The sequence below is a fragment of the Phocoena phocoena genome, chromosome 7, assembly GCF_963924675.1.
Source record: "Phocoena phocoena chromosome 7, mPhoPho1.1, whole genome shotgun sequence".
NCBI classification, from domain to species: Eukaryota; Metazoa; Chordata; class Mammalia; order Artiodactyla; family Phocoenidae; genus Phocoena; species Phocoena phocoena.
In genome coordinates, this window is record NC_089225.1 from 75910917 (window position 1) to 75931312 (window position 20396).

Consider the following 20396-nt stretch of genomic DNA (forward strand, 5'->3'; position numbering starts at 1 on the left):
TTACCAGTTTAGGAGAACATTAAATGTGATCAATACATAATTTTCTTTGAGACCCAGACTCTATTAAATAATCATTCAGAAGTAGGCCTTGGTTTCTTTCAAAAGAGACCATATTTTTGAAGCCACAGTGGCTGTCAGTGTTAAAGAGTAAAGAATTTTACTAGTAGCATCAGATGCATTTGTGCCTCTGATTTCAGTATTCAGGACCATCAGACAAATAATAATTTATGCCATTTATGCTCTAGACCTAGAAAAGTTTGGATAAGGATACTAGGCATTTAAATATCTATAAATATTAGTATGCGAGAGCAAGTGCAATTATAGACTTACATGACTTAAGATTGAGGGTTTCACACTACCAGTCAGGGACTGAAACACTAAAAACTGTTACTACTCCGAAGCTATTAGTGAATTAGAAGGTTACACAAATAGAGAATTTAATTCAGTAGGGAATGTTTCTTTCATTGAGTAGCTCTTTCTCTGGTTGTCACATACCTATTGCACTTCACTCAGTGTATGTTCAAAAGCTATAGTGTGTGAGATTACTGAGTCACTCATACATTATGAAATTAATTTAGATAGGCAAAAGAGAATGCAGCTGTCATTATGAATGAAAATAGAAAAACAGGGCTTCCCTGGCGGCGCAGTGGTTGAGAGTCTGCCTGCCGATGCAGGGGACATGGGTTCGTGCCCCGGTCTGGGAAGATCCCACATGCCGCGGAGCGGCTGGGCCCGTGAGCCATGGCCGCTGAGCCTGCGCGTCCGGAGCCTGTGCTCCGCAATGGGAGAGGCCACAACAGTGAGAGGCCCGAAAAGAAAAGAAAGAAAAACAAAAGATCAGTAAATGTCACTTGAATTTTTTTCTCCCCTCCACCCTCCCACCTCAGGAGCAGCTTTCAGTGCTGGACTGACGGGCGGAATCAGTACTTCTATAGCTGTCTTCTGTCATGAACTGCCACATGAATTAGGTAACATGACCTTAAAATTTTTACCAGATTTCATGAAATGCAAGACTTAATCTAAATGCATCTAAATTTTAGAGATGTTAAAGCGTAAAAAATGGCTGATGGCAAGTATACAGTATCATCATTCTCTTGTTTATTGTATAATTTTTGTTAATTTGCTTCTAAAAAATGTGTATTGTTTTATATGTATTTTTATTTTATGTAAAGAGTATTATGTTATAGCCCACTCTGTTTCTTATCTTATTTACTAATCATTACGTTTTTAAACTCCAAGCAGGTTACCATGAGTTAATCTAATATGTTGTTTCTGCCCAGTACTCAGAGGTGTACATTTACCACATTTTTACGTATTTAGCACCTAGTATTGGACACACCACCTGTTCTTTAATTTCCTGCCACCACAGATAATGGTGCATTGAACATTGGTAGACTTGGTGCTTAGAGACCCTTGTGAGAACATCTTTTGGGGTATATACCTGGGAACAGAATTGATGGGTCCTAAGATATGCATGCCTAAGAGTACCATATCACTATCCAGAGTAGCTGAACTAGTGTCCTCTCTACCAGCAATAACTGAGAGTTCCTATGTTTCCACATCCCTGGTAACACTTGGCATTAACTTTCTAATTTTTGCCAATTTATAAGGTGTACAGTGATATTTCTCTGTTGTTTTAGTGGGCATTTATTGATCTAGCAATGGTTTTTTAGTTTCTCTTCTTGTGTTTTGGTTTCCTTCTATAAATTGAAAAATGGAAGAAAAAAATGTGTACATTCACATAGAAAATATCTGAGGGATGTGAGATGATGTTAATTTGAAAGAAAAAAAAATACATCTTTTCAGTATCCAAGGAATTTCTTCATGTGCCCTTTCTAATTTAAGATTTTTCTTGAATTTATCAGCCTGTGAGACATCTATCATATCATTTGACTGTCTTGATTGGCAGTACACTTATTTGCTCCCTTTGAATAGAATTAATTCATATAATTTTCTTAGAAAGTTACCAACTGCTCACATAAAGCAAAAAAATCTCTTAGTGCTTATTTGGTGCTGATTCTTTAGGGCTTGATTCCTTATAGTTTTGTTTACCTTGTCAACCTTGGACATGCAGTCATATATCTTGCTTATGCCACATAATCCTTTACCCAGACCCTTCATTGTCTTTTGTTTGGGCAGTTTACATAGTGAACGTTTATATCTCTGGTTTCATTCTGTTCCAGTGTGTCTTTTATACCTATTGCCAGATATATCTTCTTGCCATGTGACTGTGTTATTATGTGACTAGATGTGACTTGCTTATTTAATCAAAATCTTTCAGTCCCCTTTCCTTATATATAAAGCAAAAGCTGAGATTCATTAGTTCTATTCTCAATGACCTTCACATCTGCTTCTACCTACCTTTCCCGCCTCACTCACTGTACTTGCTGTTTTCCACTTCACCCAAACACAGTTCACCAAACATGCACTCTGGGTGCCTGAACCTGTTTCTCTGCTTATTCCCTCCTCCTAATTGGCTTGTCCTACTAGCTCTATCTAGTATAGCATGTTAAGAGTCTTTTTTCCTGTAACTTCAGTACAGTCCTCCGGTACCCCATGCCTCGGGATTACTATTTCCTCTAAACTTTATCACTTACTTTCTCTAGGTCCTTCTTTTGGTGCTTAATGTATTTCCATTTTAGATGGAAATATACTAAGCACCAAATAGATGTCCTGCTTCTTACAATGTAGGTTCTTTTGTGCAGATACTGTATTTCACACCCTTCTCTAATTACTTTCCTATGTTAGTAAGAGAATGATATGCCAAATACTTCCTTGCACTTCCATAGCAACACAAATCAAGACTTGTCAGTTTTTATATATAAGAAACATTGCCTAATAGTTTTAACCTTTCTTTCTTTCTTTCTTTTTTTTTTTTTTTGGTCACACACACATCCACAGTATGCTAGGGAAACCTTCAACTTCCTTCCTACCCACCCACTACCCCCTAACAGTAGTATGTCAGGCCACTTCATGATTAAGTGTGGTTATACTGAATTGCCCTTACCCCCCATGATCCACTTCAGCACAGAACTGGTAGCAGAGAGTTTGGGAATGAGGGATGGTTGCCTTCCTGGCACTTACTCCTTTTTTTTTCCTATTGTTTCTTATTGAGGGAGTGACACACAACAATAGCCACATGTAAAACAAATGCAATACGTATCTTATTGGCTAGGTAAGCACTTGCTTGATACCCAGTGCAGAGCTCTGGTGAAAGCTTGAGCCAGGACACCTCAGTGAAATATTGAGACCCAAATCTTTGTTTTACCCCACAAACCAGAGATTAAGGTGTTACTGTTGCTGTGAAAGGAAATACCAATCCAAAGTATACATCTGCTTTGCCAGAAGGAGAGGAGTGAGACATTATGAGAATGTACATTTTTCCCCAATGCCTTGTGCTAAATTGACATAAACTGCCCCATATTCTAGTTGCCTGAGCTGCTAGGGAAGAAAGATCATAAAGAAATAACTCAGCTTCCTCCTCTGGAGGTGACAGAAAAGGCTTCGGCTTTTTTATCCATCAACAAGGTGGAAGTGGTCTAAAGGAAGTTTTAAAAAATGCTCATGTGGGCTTCCCTGGCGGCGCAGTGGTTGAGAGTCTGCCTGCCGATGCAGGGGACCACGGGTTCGTGCCCTGGTCCGGGAGGATCCCACATGCCGCGGAGCCGCTGGGCCCGTGGGCCATGGCCGCTGAGCCTGTGCTCCGCAACGGGAGAGGCCACAGCAGCGAGAGGCCCGCGTACCGCAAAAAAAAAAAAAAAAAGCTCATGGAACCTAATTTTTGCCTTTAAGGCATAGTAATGGAAGTACTTTGGTAAAATAGGGCCAGATATATGCCTCTGCTCTGATTAGATTATCTACTCTTACTCGCTTGGGGAGGAATAGAATATAGAGACAGACATAGAAGCTTCTTAGTTCGAATTCCCAGGCAAGGGAAAAATCAGTCCCCTGGAGGCTGAGAAAGATGCATGGCAGGTGGATAGCGACAAGTCCTCTTCTCACTTAATAGGTTAAGATGTTGGCAAAGCAGCACAATACGTCACATTCCAGGATAATTTATTTAATATAAAACCTGTTTTGCCCTAGCTAAATTTTTTATTATGAATTCTTAAAACTAATCTGAGATTTCTATACTAAAGTCATACCCTAAGGGGGTATGCAGTTGACCTTTGAACTGTATAGGTCACTTATATGCAGATTTTTTCTATAGTAAATACTACGGTACTACACAATCTGCAGTTGGTCTGCACGTGTGGAATTGAGGATATGGAGGGCTGACTGTAAGTTATATGCAGCTTTTCGACTGGGGCCCTGCGTTGTTCAGGGGTCACTTATGTTGAAATTACATTGTAGTACCTTGGAGATCCTGATCCGCAGTCCAGTCAGTAATTCCAAGATTTGATGTTCCTCTTCTGAACAGATTGCTGTTTCCCTAATGGTGTTCCAGGTAGGGTTTTTTTTGTGTGTGTTTAGGAATGTGATATGAAAAACCGTGTGTACTTTTAAACCTTAAAACAATATAGGGAGGTTCACTCTGAGGTGTGCAGAAATTGAAACCATCTGAAGAAATAGAGAACCCATATCTCTCATTTCATGTTTGCTGCGGGGTGTGGTAATGGATGAAATTACCTGATTTATTACTACTCTTTCTTCTATTTTTGCCAAACTTATATAGCTGAATTTAAGTAAGTTGCAATATTATTTTGTTGCATTCTCTCCACTTTTTTCCACCCTTTCAGTAAGGAGCTGTATTTGAAACATTTGAAAAATAATTTGTAAGAAAACCTGTATAAGAATGTATAAAGGGGAAGTGAGGTTGAGGATAATCCAGAAGGGCAGATGATCCAAACTCTCTTCTTGACATTGAGTAATGTTTCAACTTCAAGGAAATAACATTTTGATAAATAAATGTAGCTATGTTATTAAGACTTCGCTTAGAGAGGCTATCTGTAATGCTGTCCATTTTTTCCTTTCCTCTCGTGTGTACTGAGTTAAATAGAAATTAAAAATAAGATACTCATAATGTGCCGAATTGTCCAGGAAAAACTGAACATTCACTGTTTAGATTTATACATGTGTATACATGCATTATTTAAGACAAAAAGAACCTCAAAATACTTTTAAAAATCTCAAGAGTTGATATTAACAGATACTGACATAATTATAACATTGGATCACATTAACAGCTTTGGCAGACACACCTCATTCTCTGTGCCAATGATATCCTTTGTCAGCAGAAAGGAAAGAATATTGACTTATCAAAAGATGAACAGATTTGCTTATTCAGTGTAAATTCCAACTGTGGATATTCCTTTTGATTTATTTTTCAAATGTTTATACAGGTTCTTACTGAGAAGGGAAGGGTAGAAAAATATGCAGATAACTTTGAGGAATTATAACCTGAGGTAGGACTAGGACAAAGATAGATTTTTAAATGAAATAATTCATCTTGATACAAAACATCATATAAAAGTCATTTATATGCTAGCAATGAACAATCAGAAATTGAAATTTTTAAATAGTACTGTTTACAGTAACACCAAAAAACACAAACTACTTTGGTTAAATCTAACAAAATTACATAGAATCTGTATGCTGAAAACTACAATTTGCCAACAAAAGAAGTCAAAGGAAACCTAAATGAAGATCTATTATAGGTTTATGGACCAGAAGACTCAGTATTTTTAATATACTAATTCTCTATATAGATTCATTACATTCCCAGTTAAAATCCCAGCAGGCTTTTTTGGAGATAAATGAGTTTTTTCCAAAAGTTTTTATGGAAAGGGAAAGGAATGGCCAGAAGAATTTTGAAAATGTACACCAAAGTTGAATTTAAGACTTATTGTAAATCCACAATAATCAAAACAATTTATATTGGTTACAGAATAGGCACATAAATCAGTGGAACAGAGTATAGAATCCAAGAAAAATGCAAAGGAAATTCCATGTAGAAAGAATAGTTTGTTCAACAAATGTTGCTGCCATAATTGGATGTCTACTTGCAAAAAAAATCCTCCCACCACAGACAAAAATTAACTCAAAATGGATCATTGATCTAAACGAAGAAAATTTAAATATAAAAGACTTTTAGAAGAAAACATAGGAGAAAATCTTTGTGTTTTTTTGGATTAGGCAGGTTGTTCTTAGATACAATACCAAAAGCATGCTCCACTAAGGAAAAAAGTAAGAAAGTGGACTTCATAAAAAGTAAAAACTGCACAAAAGACATTAAACGAATGAAGAGACAAGCCACAGTCTGGGAATAAGTATTTGGAAAATATTTATCTGACAAAAATTTGGAAAATATTTATCTGACAAAAAACTTAGGATTTTTAAAGAAAACCAACAATTTTTAAGGAAAACCAACACTTCAACAACAACAAAAAATGGGTAAAAGACTTGAACGGGCATTTCAGTAAAGAAGTTGTACCGATAACAGATAAACAAATGAGAATTCAGGTACTGGATTTGTCATCGTGGGCTGAAAAGGGTGGGGAGCAACCAGAACTCTCATAAGTTGCTGCCAGAAACCCCACTCCTAGGTATCTACATGCAAGAGATGAAGACTTTCGCTGACACAAAAATCTATTTATGAATGTATATAGTGGCTTTCTTCATAATTGCCCCAAATTGGAAACAACCTAAACGTCTTGAAGCTGCTGAATGGGTAAACAAGCTATTGTTCATCTTTGGGATATCACTTAGCAGTAAAAAGCAGTGGTTTTCTGATATAAATTGTAACATGGATGAATCTTACACACATCATGCTAAGTGAAAAAAATGCAGACTCAAAGGACTACATACTGTATGATTCAATTTATATGATGTTCTGGGAAAGGCAAGACTGTAGGGACACAAAGCAGATCAACGATTGCCTAGGACTGAGGGGCCTGAGGAAATTTGCAGGGGCAGGGGCAGGTCATGATGAAATAGTTCTGTAGTTTGATGGCGGTTATGGTTACATGGTATGTACTTTTGTCAAACCTCATAGAACACAAGGTCAAAAAAGGGGGGAATTGTGTATGTAAGTTACACCTTAATTTTTTAAAGTATTAACTAAATAATTCATCTTGAATCTTGACTAGTTAATTCATGCTGTTTGGTTGTTATTCAGGGATGAAAGCAATCATCTTCCTACGCAGTAATATCAGGGAAGGCATCAGAATTGATAGAGTTTTACCTGTGATATTTGGTTCATTGAGTATTCAGTAATGCTCCTTTTAAAATCCTATTTTGAAATTACAAAAGGAAACACTGTATTTTATAACCTAAAAGACACTTCTGTAGTCTCATTTTGTATTACCTAATTGCCTGCTTAATGAAATTGTCCCTTTAATACAACTGATGGGTGAATTATTAAAAATATGGTGAGGAGATTTGCAGAGGAAGAAGTTAGGGAACTCTTTCCTTAGAGGAGGCCGAGGAAGAAAGGCCAGAGGAACTTAAAACTCTAGGGGAGAGAAGTGGTAAAAGCTGACATTGAATCCAAGTCTCACCAGGAGAATTAAGTATTTAGGATCAGAGGGAAAAGATGTAGGAAGAATAGTATTAGATGGAAAACTGGAGAATGGCAGTTTAGAAGCCATTGGTAGATAATCTCCTTAGGTGTATTATCTTAACTTTCCCAAATAATGTTGCAGGATGGAGTTTGTAGCAATTCATTGAAACATGGAAAATAATGCCTTGCACTGATTTCTTTGCTGTTAACTTCTGCTTCTCTGTTGTAAATGAGAACCTTGTAATGATAACTTAAAAAAAAAAACAACCCAGATCATGTACTTTTAGTCATGTAAGATCTTCTTAAGGGAAAGAAACAAGCCCCTGCCCCCCACCTCAGTATTCTATATATTACCTTGCATATACTGAATGTTCAGTAATTGATTGGACATTGGCATATTTAGTAACAAAAGTTAAAAAAAATTGTTATAATTAGTAAAACTATTGCTTTTGACCCTTTAGCTTAAAGACTATTAGTTCTAGCAGCATTTTGCCCTTCTAGTAATGTCTCTCTAAACAATATTTAATCCTTTCTTTACCTAGTGTTCCAGCTTTAGATGAGTAAGAAAAGTCTCTTTATTCTTTTTTTACATTTTTAGGATTTTCAGAATTAAGATTTAATTTTTCTTTTGGAATAAATAAAACATAAACAGTATACAGTCTGTTACCTCTGTTCTTTCTTAGCCCATTTCCCTTTGAAAAAAGGGCAGAGATCAGAGCAGAAAGCTCTATTTGCCACTCACGAAAAGAGCAGTGGTGAAGTTCTTTTTTTTCTTATGTTTTTCTTGTGTTTTTTAAAGTTTTCATTTCACGTTATCCAGTAAAATTGACCTTGCTTGTTGATGTACAGTTCTTTGAATTTTAACATGTATATAGATTTGTGTCAGCGCTGCCACCATCAAGGGTAACAGTTCCATCACCTCAACAAACCCCCTCATGCGATCCCTTTATAGTCACATCCCTTTTCTGTCCTTGCCCCTTGATGACCACTGAGTGTTCTCCATCACTATAGGTTTATCTTTTTCAGAATATCATATAAATGGAATCATGTATAACCTTTCAGACTATCTTTCAGCATCATGCCTTTGAGATTCACCCAAGTTTTTGCATGTATTAAGGTTTAAGTAAAAAGTGAAATTTCATTATAAATCTATATCTTTTTTATGTCATTCTTAATTTTGTTTTTTATTGGAGTTTTCCTGCATTTGTGTGTAAAATCCTGTGGTTTTAAAACTCACATTATGTCTTAACTGCAGGTGATTTTGCAGTTCTTCTTAAAGCAGGCATGACTGTAAAGCAAGCAATTGTATACAACCTCCTCTCTGCCATGATGGCTTACATAGGCATGCTCATAGGCACAGCTGTTGGTCAGTATGCCAATAACATCACACTTTGGATCTTTGCCATCACTGCAGGCATGTTCCTCTACGTAGCCTTGGTGGATATGGTAAGACGGCTTATTTTATATTTTTGTTGTTACACTAAATCTAAATAGAATGCAACGTCCCAAAATGGAAGAAATCTGGATGTAGTTTGAAAGACTAATAAATATAACCCATTTTAAAGACATGTGATATCTTAAATAAAGAAAAGACATTTAGGGCTTCCCTGGTGGTGCAGTGGTTGAGAGTCCGCCTGCCGATGCAAGGGACACGAGTTCGTGCCCCGGTCCGGGAAGATCCCACATGCCGCGGAGCGGCTGGGCCCGTGAGCCATGGCCGCTGAGCCTGCGCGTCCGGAGCCTGTGCTCCGCAACGGGAGAGGCCACAACAGTGAGAGGCCTGCGTACCACACACACACACACAAAAAGATAAAATTACAGAATTATTATACTACTTTGAAGGTTTTGTAATATTGGGGTGTAAATGTTTTTTTGTTGTTAACAAAGTGATTCTTCGAGCTTGCTTTATAGCAAACAAGAAGGAAATACTATACCTCTTAGGTAAGCCAGTCTTCTGCAGGAAATGATGTATATTCCAAGGGATTTATGTAATTTCCCTTATTTCTAACTTCAGTTTAAAGTTAATAAATCTAAACACTAACAATTAATTTTACTTTAATATCCTAAATATGTTAGGCAGTGCGTTTGCAGAACTAACAATTGGTTACTTTCTGTTTTTAACTAGATATTGTATTCACTTTTCTTTCTGGTGGGATCTGTTAGATAGTCTCATATCAAATTATATAACCTAAATTTTTAATGACTATTTATTATAGAAAGTTTAGAAAATAAGAAAAAATAAAAATTATTTATATTTTGTACCTAGAGGCAGCCATTTCCCCCCCCCCTCCGTAGGCCTCTAATACCTCATTTATTGTCCTCACGCTCAGCTGATGACCTTGCTTCCTATTTCATGGAGAACACCGAAGCCACCAAGACCAGCTCCAACCAGCTCTCTCATCACCGTTTCTACTCATTTCCCTGTATCGATGCCTGTTTAACGTCGTTCTTTTTACTATGAAGAAATGTTTATGTTCCTAGCTAGAGCCAGCTCCTTCAGACTGTTCCCTAGACCTTATCTATCCCCTCTCTCACTAACTCCCTTAAATTTCCCCCTCTTTTTCCTGCATCATTTGTTTTTCCCTCTCTGCTGGATCATTTCTATCATCGTATAAACCTCGTTACTTTTCCCATCTTAAAACGGTAGGGGAAAAGGGTCTTTTTAAAATCCAGTTTCAGTTTTAGCTACCACCCTATTTATTACTCTCCTTCCCTGTTATAGCAAATCACCCGCTCTTGTTTTTTAATTCTCTTCTCTCAAGAGTCTAGCTCATCAGGTTTTCTCCCTGACCGCTCTGCCATGTTACTTTGTCAGATCTACCACTGACCACGACGTTATTGCTCAGTCCACTGGTCACTTACCCTGTCCATCTTCATTTCCCTTGTCCTAACAGCAGCATTTGGCTGTTGATCATTCTCTTCCCTTTGGGATGCCTCCTGGTCCGTTGGCTTCTGTACCACCACCATTTCCTGGCTTCCCACCTTTCTAGCTTTCTTAGTCTTTTGCTGGATCTTCTTCTCTTCCCTTACCTCTGAATGTTGGTGAAAGGCCTCTAAGTAATCTTACCTAGTCTCATGGCTTTAAATAGTTATTGGCTGATAATTCCTAAGTTCACATCTTTAGCCCAGGCCTTTTCCTTAACTCCAGATTAGCCTGTCTACCTGCTTACCTGAATATCTAGAAGGTGTTGCCAACTTAATATGTTCAGAAACTAGCTCTTGATATTTGTCAACCCTGCTCCTTGCACCAGCACCACCTATAGAATCCCACATCTATTAATAATAACTTTATTCTTCTGGTTGCGCAGATCAAAACCCTGAGTATCATTCTTTGGCTCCCCTCTTTCTGTCCTTCCCACATCTGCTGAGGGCTCCCATCTCCTCATCACCTCCACTCCACTCTCACTCCAGCCACCATCATCTTTCTCTTTCTAACTGTTCTCCCTGCTTCTGCCCTTGCCCTGTCCACCACACTCTATATCTACAACGCACCTTGGGAGATTTTTTTGTGTGTGATCCTTGTAAGATTAGATCATGTCACTTGTGAGCTTCAGATCCCTCCATGGTTTTCCATCTCATTCAGAGTAGAAGCACAAAGTTCTTCTTTTGACCTTCAGGGTTTTTAATCCTCCTGAGCATTACTTCTCCCTTTCCATCCCTAACTAACTTTCCTAACCTTACCTCACCTCCTCTCCTGCTCCTCTACGAGGCACACTGTGCCTCAGGCCCTGGTTCCTGCTGGTCACTCCTGTGGGATATCTCGCAGACATTCTCCTGGCTAGCTCCCTCACTTCTTGAGGCATCCTATCTAAAATGTCAGTCTCTGCACCGACATTTCACATCCTCTTTTCCTACTTTACTTTTCTTTCCTTTGCACTTGTATCTCAATCTACTAATAACACATTAAACGTTTATTGAGCTCATTGTGTGTCCCACTATGATATCAGTTCTGGGAAGGCAGGCGTTTTTGTCATATTTCATTTACTGCTGGAGATGTACCTCATAATTAGTTGAATAAAGAATGAATGAGCTAATTCTTACATTAGAGAGCTAAAAGTGTAAAAAGAACCAGAGAGTCATTACAGTAAGGATTTATATTCTAATGAAGAAGAAAAGCAGCCATTAATTATAATTCTTTGGATACGTGTTATGATAGAGTGGTGCAACGTGTTTGTGGAACTACAGAGGGAGGCTGGCTAAAAAATTGGGTAATAAAATTAGGGAAGTTTTTCTGGAATAGGAAATTTGAGCCAAGTCTTAAAGAAGGTAAAAGAGTTCATCGGAAGCAAGAGGAAAGGGCATATAAGAAAACAGAATAATAAAATAGCATCATTCGTTGACCAGTGAGTCTACTCCTGGGACTGTATTCTGAGGAAATAAAGTAAAATGATTACTGCTAATAAAACAAGCAAATAAATAAAAATAAAACCATACGAAAATGTTCTTTGCAGAGTAGCTATAATGTCACAATTGGGAACACCTAAATATTCTAGAAGACAGGGACAAACTATCCACATATATTTTAGGGTTCACTTAGGAAATAGATAATATATCTACAGTGTCATTAATTAGGTAGTTGGTGATCGGATCATGAGTCACACAACATGCCATGTTAAAAAGATTAGAGCTCATCTTGTAAATTTTGGGGGACCATTAAAAGGTTTAAGCAACAATGACATCTCATTTTTATTTTACAAAGACCACTTTGGCTATAAGGGGGAAGTTTTTATTGATGTAGAGTCATTCAGTAAGATAGCAACAGTACCAGAAGTTTTAGTACCTTTAGGATACCCAGTTGGAAGCATCTGGTTTTTAGGGGGCTTTGGATAGCACCTGTTTATCAACCAATCTGGAGCATTGTTGCATGTTAACAACTGTGGTCAGAGAGGTAGGTACTGGCTGGCTCTTAGCTGTGGTTATGACAGACAACATTGGTGTTGGCATTCAGGATAGAATTGAAGCACTGTGGTGCCTCTTGTTGTTGGTATGTGCACATATCTAGAGGGGATATTTCTGTGAAACATACAATGTTTATGCTTAAGTATTAAGGAAAGTTAGAACTGAAAGTTTTTGTAACTATAAAAACTTGGGGGAAAACGTAATAAAATAGTCTTCTTACTAAAACCATAGGTAGGAACTGGCCAGTTTTAGTCTTAATCCAGGGGTTGGCAAGGGACAGATAGTAAATATTTAAGCTTGTGGACCATATAGTCTCTGTCACAATTATTCAGCTTTGACATTTGTAATGGTCTCTGTCACAACTACTTAATTCTGCTGGATAAGAACAGTAACCTCCATTAGCGTAAACTACTGCCTTAGACTTCTAAACAGAATAGATGACCAGCATGAAGTACTTCTTAAATAGGACCCTCAGGTGATTGTTAAATATACTGTAGCACTGTCAGAGCATGGAAGTTGGATTAATTGTACTCATTATTTAATAATGATTAAGGACGTTTCTTCCTAGGCAGGCATTATGTACTTAACGCTACATTTCTCCTCCCTAAACCCCAAAGCACCAAGATATTGTTTGGAGTAAAGCTTAGTGTCCAATAGAGAGTAGCATATCAATGTCATCTTTCTGTAGATATTCACTGCAAACTTGAAAAAAAACAGAAAAGTGAACATGAAAATTGGGAATAGTTCTTTTGCAATTTTGATTAGGTTTGGGTGGGAAGAATTTATGCTTACAATCACATACATTCCATCTTCAGCAAATCTCATTTCCTTAGACACGTTAAAGATTTAAGTTTTATACTTTGAACTATGGATTTATTTTTAAATTTTTTTAAAATTTATATTTTGGCTGTGTCGGGTCTTCATTGCTGTGTGCAGGCTTCTCATTGCAGTGGCTTCTCTTGTTGCAGAGCACGGGCTTTAGGCGCGCGGGCTTCAGTAGTTGCAGTATGTGGGCTTCAGTAGTGGCTCGCGGGCTCTAGAGCGCAGGCTCAGTAGTAGTAGCAGCGCACGGGCTTAGTTGTTCCGCGGCATGTGGGATCTTCCCGGACCAGGGATCAAACCCGTGTTCCCTGCATTGGTAGGCGGATTCTTAACCACTGCGCCACCAGGGAAGTCCCTGAACTATGTCTTTTTTTTTTTTTTTTAATAAGTTTTATTTAGTTATTTTCGGCTGGATTGGGTCTTCGTTGCACGCAGGTTTTCTCTAGTTGCGGCGAGCGGGGGCTATTCCTCGCTGCAGTGCGCGGGCTTCTCATTGTGGTAGCTTCTCTTTGTTGAGGAGCACAGGCCCTAGGTGTGCGGGCTTCACTTGTTGTGGCATGCAGCCTCAGTAGTTGTAGCTAGCGGGCTCTAGAGCACAGGCTCAGTAGTTGTGGCACACGGGCTTAGTTGCTCCGCAGCATGTGGGATCTTCCCGGACGAGGGCTCAAACCCGTGTCCCCTGCATTGGCAGGCAGATTCTTAACCACTGCACCACCAGGGAAGTCCCTGGATTATCTTTAAATGTAATATATGCTTGTGCTTTAGAAGTTGAGTTGTACTTTTCAATGCACTGTGCCTTTAAAGATATTGGAAACTTTAAAATTTAAAAAATTTTATCACTTACGAGAATAGAGTACAGTGTGAAGGCAGTGTGCTTAACTTGGTAGTTCTGCTGTGTAGCCTTGGTATACTATTTTCTGTGTCTGTTGTCGGAAGGAAAATAATGGCTTTTAAGGGCATAGAGATACCAATTTTGGAATTGTCTGTTAATGTGTACCCTTGATGAAATGTGCAGTTGGAAATGAGAATTTTAGATGGAAAAGGGTGAAGAAATGATACAATTTTGAATGAAATATCCCCCAAAGGAATCTTACTTTCTCAGTGAGCTTGTAAATGTGGGAATTGTGGTGTTCTTTTCTGAGAGTCTTATTTGCAACAGTAACTTGTCTTATACTTTAGCATAAATGTCAGTGGACAGTAACTTTAAAAAAGTGACTAGTACATATATTATGTGCATTTGTTGGGGGATGAGGAGGGTACAGATACAGTGTTTACTTAGTACACGGCTAGAGCATAAAATTTCTTAGTGTTTGACTAAAATGTGTGTTATGGTTAACATTGTTTCAATAAAATAGTTATTAGTAGTTGTGCTTTAGTCACTAGTTTTCTTATGTAGGAAAATGTAAACAAAAATGAGCAAAATATTATACAAAATTGCTTTAAAATATTTATTTTTTAGCTTCCAGAAATGTTGCATGGTGATGGTGACAATGAAGAACATGGCTTCTGTCCAGTGGGGCAATTCATTCTTCAGAATTTAGGATTGCTGTTTGGATTTGCCATCATGCTGGTAATTGCCCTCTATGAAGACAAAATTGTGTTTGACCTCCAGTTTTGACCATTCCCAGCAATCACTGCTGATTACAAGAATGTTACCATGCAGCTTTGCATCTGTTCCTTGTACTGTAAGCACATTGCTCAAAGAGAAGTCAGTGGCTTGCACTACTTACAAGTTCACAGATTTGAGCCTGACCACAAAGACCGGTGCTCAGTACTGTTTTCCCTGCATGAAGGGGTCTTTTAGAAATATAAAGCTTGTGATAAAGAAGGGAGAAAAACGGGACTCTGTGAACCGATGTTGATATAGGTTTGATTAAGACTTTTTAAAAAAATAATCATATAAAACACTAAAGTAGTCTCTTTATTAGTAGAAACTTCTGTGGCTATGCAGAAATAGAAATTGAACCAAAAAAAATCCCTTAAACTTTAAAACTATTTTAAATGGACTTTGGGAAGACTTTTCTTTGTGCTGAAAATGAATTGTATTGTCCTTTAATTCAGCTCCATGTATACATGTGGTAACAGGGATCAACTTGACACAGCTTTGAATCTGCAGAAAGTAGACTATAGCACCTAGAAGAAAGCTCAGGCTGCATTAGAATATGGATTTAGCATTGGGAAAAGCCCTTATTCTTGAATCTAGAGTTACTATTTTTGTATATATTTGCATAGGATTTAAACTTGCAGCCTAAACTACTGAAATGTGTGATTGTACATTTGTGTGAGCTTCAGTTTAATGAAAGATTCATAACGGTCCTTTTATTAATATTATACTTGGTGTTTGGGTTTGCTTTTTTTAACTTTTGTTTCTGTCTTGGGTTTTCTGGTGGGGGTAAGGGGTTGGAGCACGTGGTAAAATGTTTTTTCCTTAAAATTGTAAAAAACCCTTTAGAAAATGTCAGTGAAATGAAGAGCCCAAACGTGGTCTAAATATTCAGATTTCCTTTAGTTATTTGGGAAATTTAAGTTTTAAATGAACGTAGTGCTCTACCCGTTTGGCATTGGAACCTAGAGCACATGCTCTGGCTGGAGGTAGCGTTGTAAGGCGGCAAGTTTACCGTGTCCATAATCTGTACGTGGAGTGTCAAAACGGATATGAGGATGATCTCCATTGATACCATGGCTCTCACGGTACCAGGTAACTTGGAAGATGCATTTAAGTTCAGTAACTCAGCTGAAATCACGTGATCATTTTGTGCCAAGATATGCTGTTGGTGCCTGATAGGAATTAGTCTCTTTTTTTTAGGTACCCTGTTCTCCTGCCATAAATTGTGAATGATTTGTGAGAAATGCAAGCCATGTTTATCCTGAATTTTGACCTAATAATTTGTAGTATTAATCATATGCATGTAGCTCTCTGTGTGCCACATGGTCTTCATTTATGCCAGGTAAACTGTATTTGAACTACGTGCAGGCAGCTTTGTTTTGATCTGCTTGGCTACCTGTGTGGCTGCTTTAAAAATCTTATTGTTCAGATATTTAAGAGCCAAACTCGTTCCATTCCATTTGAAATGTATTCATTTAGTCCTCCTCCTTTCCCCAGTTCCTTTCCTCTTACTCCATGAACTTTAAAACAAAAAACAAAACTGAAAGCAGCACATGCATTCAGGTATTAAGAGTGTTGCCAGTATTTCTTCTTTATGCGGTAAAGCAAGGGAGCTTATTAGATGTTATTTCCTTAATTTATGCCTGAATTTGAAAAATTATTTCTGGCTTTCTCCATGGCCTCCTGTGACAAGTAGGAGTTTTATACGTAGATCACTTTCAGCACTGGGCACTGAATTAGGACAGTCCTCATCTCATTGCTTGGCCCCTCAAGCAACCCAGCTCAAAGGTGCTGATATTTTATTTAGTACTGCCAACTTGAAGTAATTCAAATATCTTGCTTTCTGAACCAAGATATATTTATAGTTCATTTTGGGGTTTTTATGCCCAAGGAGGATTCTGCATTCCAGCATTAAGTCTGCTTATTTTTAAAACTTTTATGAAAAGCAACAGCTGGAATATACTCCCAGACTTAAAAAGAAATGCCTGATTTAAAGCAAATAGGTTATGCTGAAGTATATAAAAGTTTTATATCCTCTCAAAACTGCTATTATCTTTATTTGCTAGATTTCTTTAAACTTTTAAGAGGGCTGTAACAGTTGCTGCTAGTGTTTTGTTTAGGGTTCCACCAGTATTTAGTTTTCACATCATCCTAGTGTATAGTTTCAAGTCTTACTAGACAATCTGAATTCCACTACATTTCTCTTTGGCTCCAACATTCCCTTTAGCCTGACCAGTCTAATTTAACATGTGTTTGTTGGAGGTCATTAATGTTACTTGTACAATGCTGTCACTGTGTGACATCCATATGAATTTTGGTGTATATCACATTGCATTCAATCAGCCGTGATTATGCTTAGAAATACTGTAGTGAGTAGATGCAGTGTGAATTTATTCCATTAACAGTAAGTCAGTGGCTTAAATGTGATTATGGTCCTGCAAGGTGATACTTGCTAAAATATCTAAACTTTTTTTTTTGTTGTAACTGAATCATTTTTTAAAAATTTATAAAGCTGGAAATGATCAAATGCTGTTTTTTTTTCATTGTCAACAGTGGTGTGTCATTTTATGTATGTTCCTAATGCTTATGGAACGCTCCCAAAATAAAGTTATTCAAAAAGAGCAAATATACCAGTGTGTTTTGTTTAGTCTTTATGTTAGATTCCTCACACTGAAGTATGAATCATTTTAAATATAGGCTGCATTTGCACATAAATGAATTTATAATTAAGTATAACTAGTCAAATTGATTTAAACCAAATAACTTCTTTAAAAAGTAAAATATAATTTCTACTCAACCATCTAACAAGAAATAGGAACAGGGAAGTGATACCTTCTAATTATGAATTAAGTTGACATAACAATGCTACACCCCGTCCGATCCAGTGCTCCTTGGGTTGGTCAGAGGGAAGAGTCATGGCAATCACAAAGTTTGTAGAATGGCCAGTGGTGGACAACGTTCCTCTCCGCTCACTTGTCTTATACAATGGGGCAATATAACTTGGTCGTTCTGGTATATCTACCCTCTTACAAGGCTTTAGCCACATCTAGAAGAAAGTAGACAAAATTTAAGTCAAGGCTGTCGTTATATTTACATATAATTGAACCTAATACGGAATCGTTGGCATAAAGTTTTAGTTATGTCTGCAGATTTCTGTGGGCTAAATCGATTTTATCTTTGTCAGCAGTGCTGCCATTGCTCAAAACATTCTTCTTTTAGAGCTCTCAGAGCTATCTTCAGAGCCAGTATATACGAGGCTAAATGAGAAAAGAGTCATTTCCACCTACTCTCTGAAAAGGCATACTATCCGTTGTTTATGCATCTCCCTACCATACCTACCTGAGGATGACCTTTGGTGCTTACAATAATAAAATCAGGTATACTTTTTCAAAGGTTTATCTGCCACCACTGATACTCAAAATCATGTTGCTTTATTAAAGGCCAATCCCAAAATATTCTGAAAGGATTTTTATCAGTGATTGTAGAACGAGGTCGCCTCCCCATGTTACGTGGCTATTTTAAAGGGCCTATTATGTATATTGTGCTGTTTAAAACATAGTTGCCTTTATAACTACACTACAACCACACTATTCTTAGAGGGTCATTAGCCAAGTTCCTAGAATGTTAAGCATAGTTGAACCTCACCAATCTCAATAAGATTTTAGGGCAAGTTGATCTCTGAATATAAGAGTAAAGAGCAAACTGTCATCAGAAAGGTGAAACAATGGTTTTAAAACTCGAATTCCTTTTTCCAGTAGTAATAATAGCAATACTTGAGGTGATAAGTCTCAACAGCCCCACTGTTTGGAGCCCTTTTTCTGGTTTCTCAGGTTTAAGCACAAATTGTATGAAGGAGCTAATTAATAAGGGTGCTAGTCTCTCTCCCACATAACTGTGGAGATCCATAAAGCAGTTTTTCAGGTATCATTAAATACAAGGACTTGCAACACTCAAGTTGGACGTATTTCAACGAAGTGGATTTTTTTAATGAGAATTTTTCTTACTAAATGACTTCCTTTTTTGGGAGAATTATCCACTTATAAAATGCTTCTATTCACCACAAACTTAAGAGTTTCCATATGAAAGGAAAAAATGGATCCAAATCAACTTCTGAAATTGCAAACATTTGCCCTTGTGACTTTCAATTTGGGTCCCATATTTGAAACTTTCTCTGCCCACAGTATCTTGGTATATATGGTAGGTTTCTTGCAATTGGCTGTCAGCTGGTCCCTCACTGTACCTGTTAGAGCCGCTCTGAAGGATTATTGCCTTTGAGTAGCTTCCAGTGTCCCACAAACAGAATTCATGTAAAATTCAGCCTATATTTTATCATTATCCCAGACCAACCCTTTACATTGTGTGAAAATCTATCTAGTCATCTTCTCATGATGCAGTAACAGAAACTTAGCATTTATATAGCTTAGTATGCCCATGCTGAAGATGGGTCCTAGAAAAAAATTTTTTTATGTGTATGGTTTTCATATAATAATCTTTTAATTTACAAGTTTCACATTTTTAGGTCAAGGTATATGTAAGAAAAAAAATCATAAACATATGTATGTGTGTGGGTGTGGATATATGTATACAGTCAATCCTCATTATTCCTGGATTCTGTATTTGCAAATTTGCCTATCACTAAAATTTAGTCCTAATCCTAATGTCAATATTCTGCACTTTCATAGTCATTCACAGGCATTCTCAGAGCAGCAAAAAATGAGTCACCAGCAACCATGTTCCCAACTGAGATTGAACCTGGTGACATTCTGCCTTCTTGTTTCAATTCTCATAACTATAAACAAGTATCCTTTTGACGGTTTATTTAATGCCAAGGTTTTTGCATTTTTGTGTTTTTTGTTGGTGATTTCGTTGTTTCAAATGGCCCCTAAGTGTAGTGCTGAGGTGCTGTCTAGTGTTCCTAAATGCAAGAAGGCTGAGATATGCCTCATAGAGGAAACACTATAAGCGTTGTTCAGGCATGAGTTACAGTCCATGAGTTCTGTGTTAATGAATCAACAGTATATATTAAGTAAGGTATCTTTAAACAGAAACACAAATAAAACAAGGTTATATATTGATCAAGTAACAAAAATGTGACCACAGGATCACAGAAACTTAACCTTACATTTCGCCTAGGAGCTCAGTATTCACTAATTCAATGTTGGAAGCAAGCTTATAGAACACAGCTACTGTGAATAACAAGAGTTGACAGAATATGTGTATGTCTGTGTATAAAATAGCCTCCCATGTATATATCATTAGAAAATACTAACCACAGGTACTGTATCATAAAGAATTTTGGGATGTGATTCTGCAAGTTTCTTGATGTTTCTATTCCAGGAAGCTCCATCCAGAAACAGTCCATGAATGAAAACACCTAAATATAAAAGAAGCAGGTTAATACAAGACTTTACGTATGCATATTGATTGAGTTCTGAAGCTGAAATTCCTGCCGGTGAATGCTGTGCAGGTGACACTAGGTCAGCAAATGAAGGCCTGCTTTAAATGAAGGCAATGTTCTAAGTTTGTGTTAACATTCTTACTTCAAGAATAGCTATACTTTGCCTAGTC

At 37.5% G+C, this 20396-nt stretch overlaps 2 protein-coding genes across 2 annotated transcripts in view; one reads left to right on the top strand and one right to left on the bottom strand.

Moving 5' to 3' along the window:
- The window catches only part of SLC39A10 (solute carrier family 39 member 10), a 40993-nt gene extending 23535 nt beyond the window's left edge, over positions 1-17458 (top strand). Inside the window, exons 7-9 of the mRNA XM_065880741.1 lie at positions 888-968; positions 8757-8947; positions 14682-17458. Of these exons, the coding sequence (XP_065736813.1) occupies positions 888-968; positions 8757-8947; positions 14682-14840 (431 nt within the window). The 3' untranslated portion in view covers positions 14841-17458. The remainder of the gene's footprint in view (positions 1-887; positions 969-8756; positions 8948-14681) is intronic.
- Positions 17459-17598: 140 nt separating this feature from the next.
- Positions 17599-20396, bottom strand: part of DNAH7 (dynein axonemal heavy chain 7) — a 248183-nt gene continuing 245385 nt past the window's right edge. Inside the window, exons 64-65 of the mRNA XM_065880632.1 lie at positions 20099-20202; positions 17599-17874 (exon numbers count right to left, since the gene is read on the bottom strand). Coding sequence (XP_065736704.1) covers positions 17668-17874; positions 20099-20202 — 311 coding nt within the window. The 3' untranslated portion in view covers positions 17599-17667. The remainder of the gene's footprint in view (positions 17875-20098; positions 20203-20396) is intronic.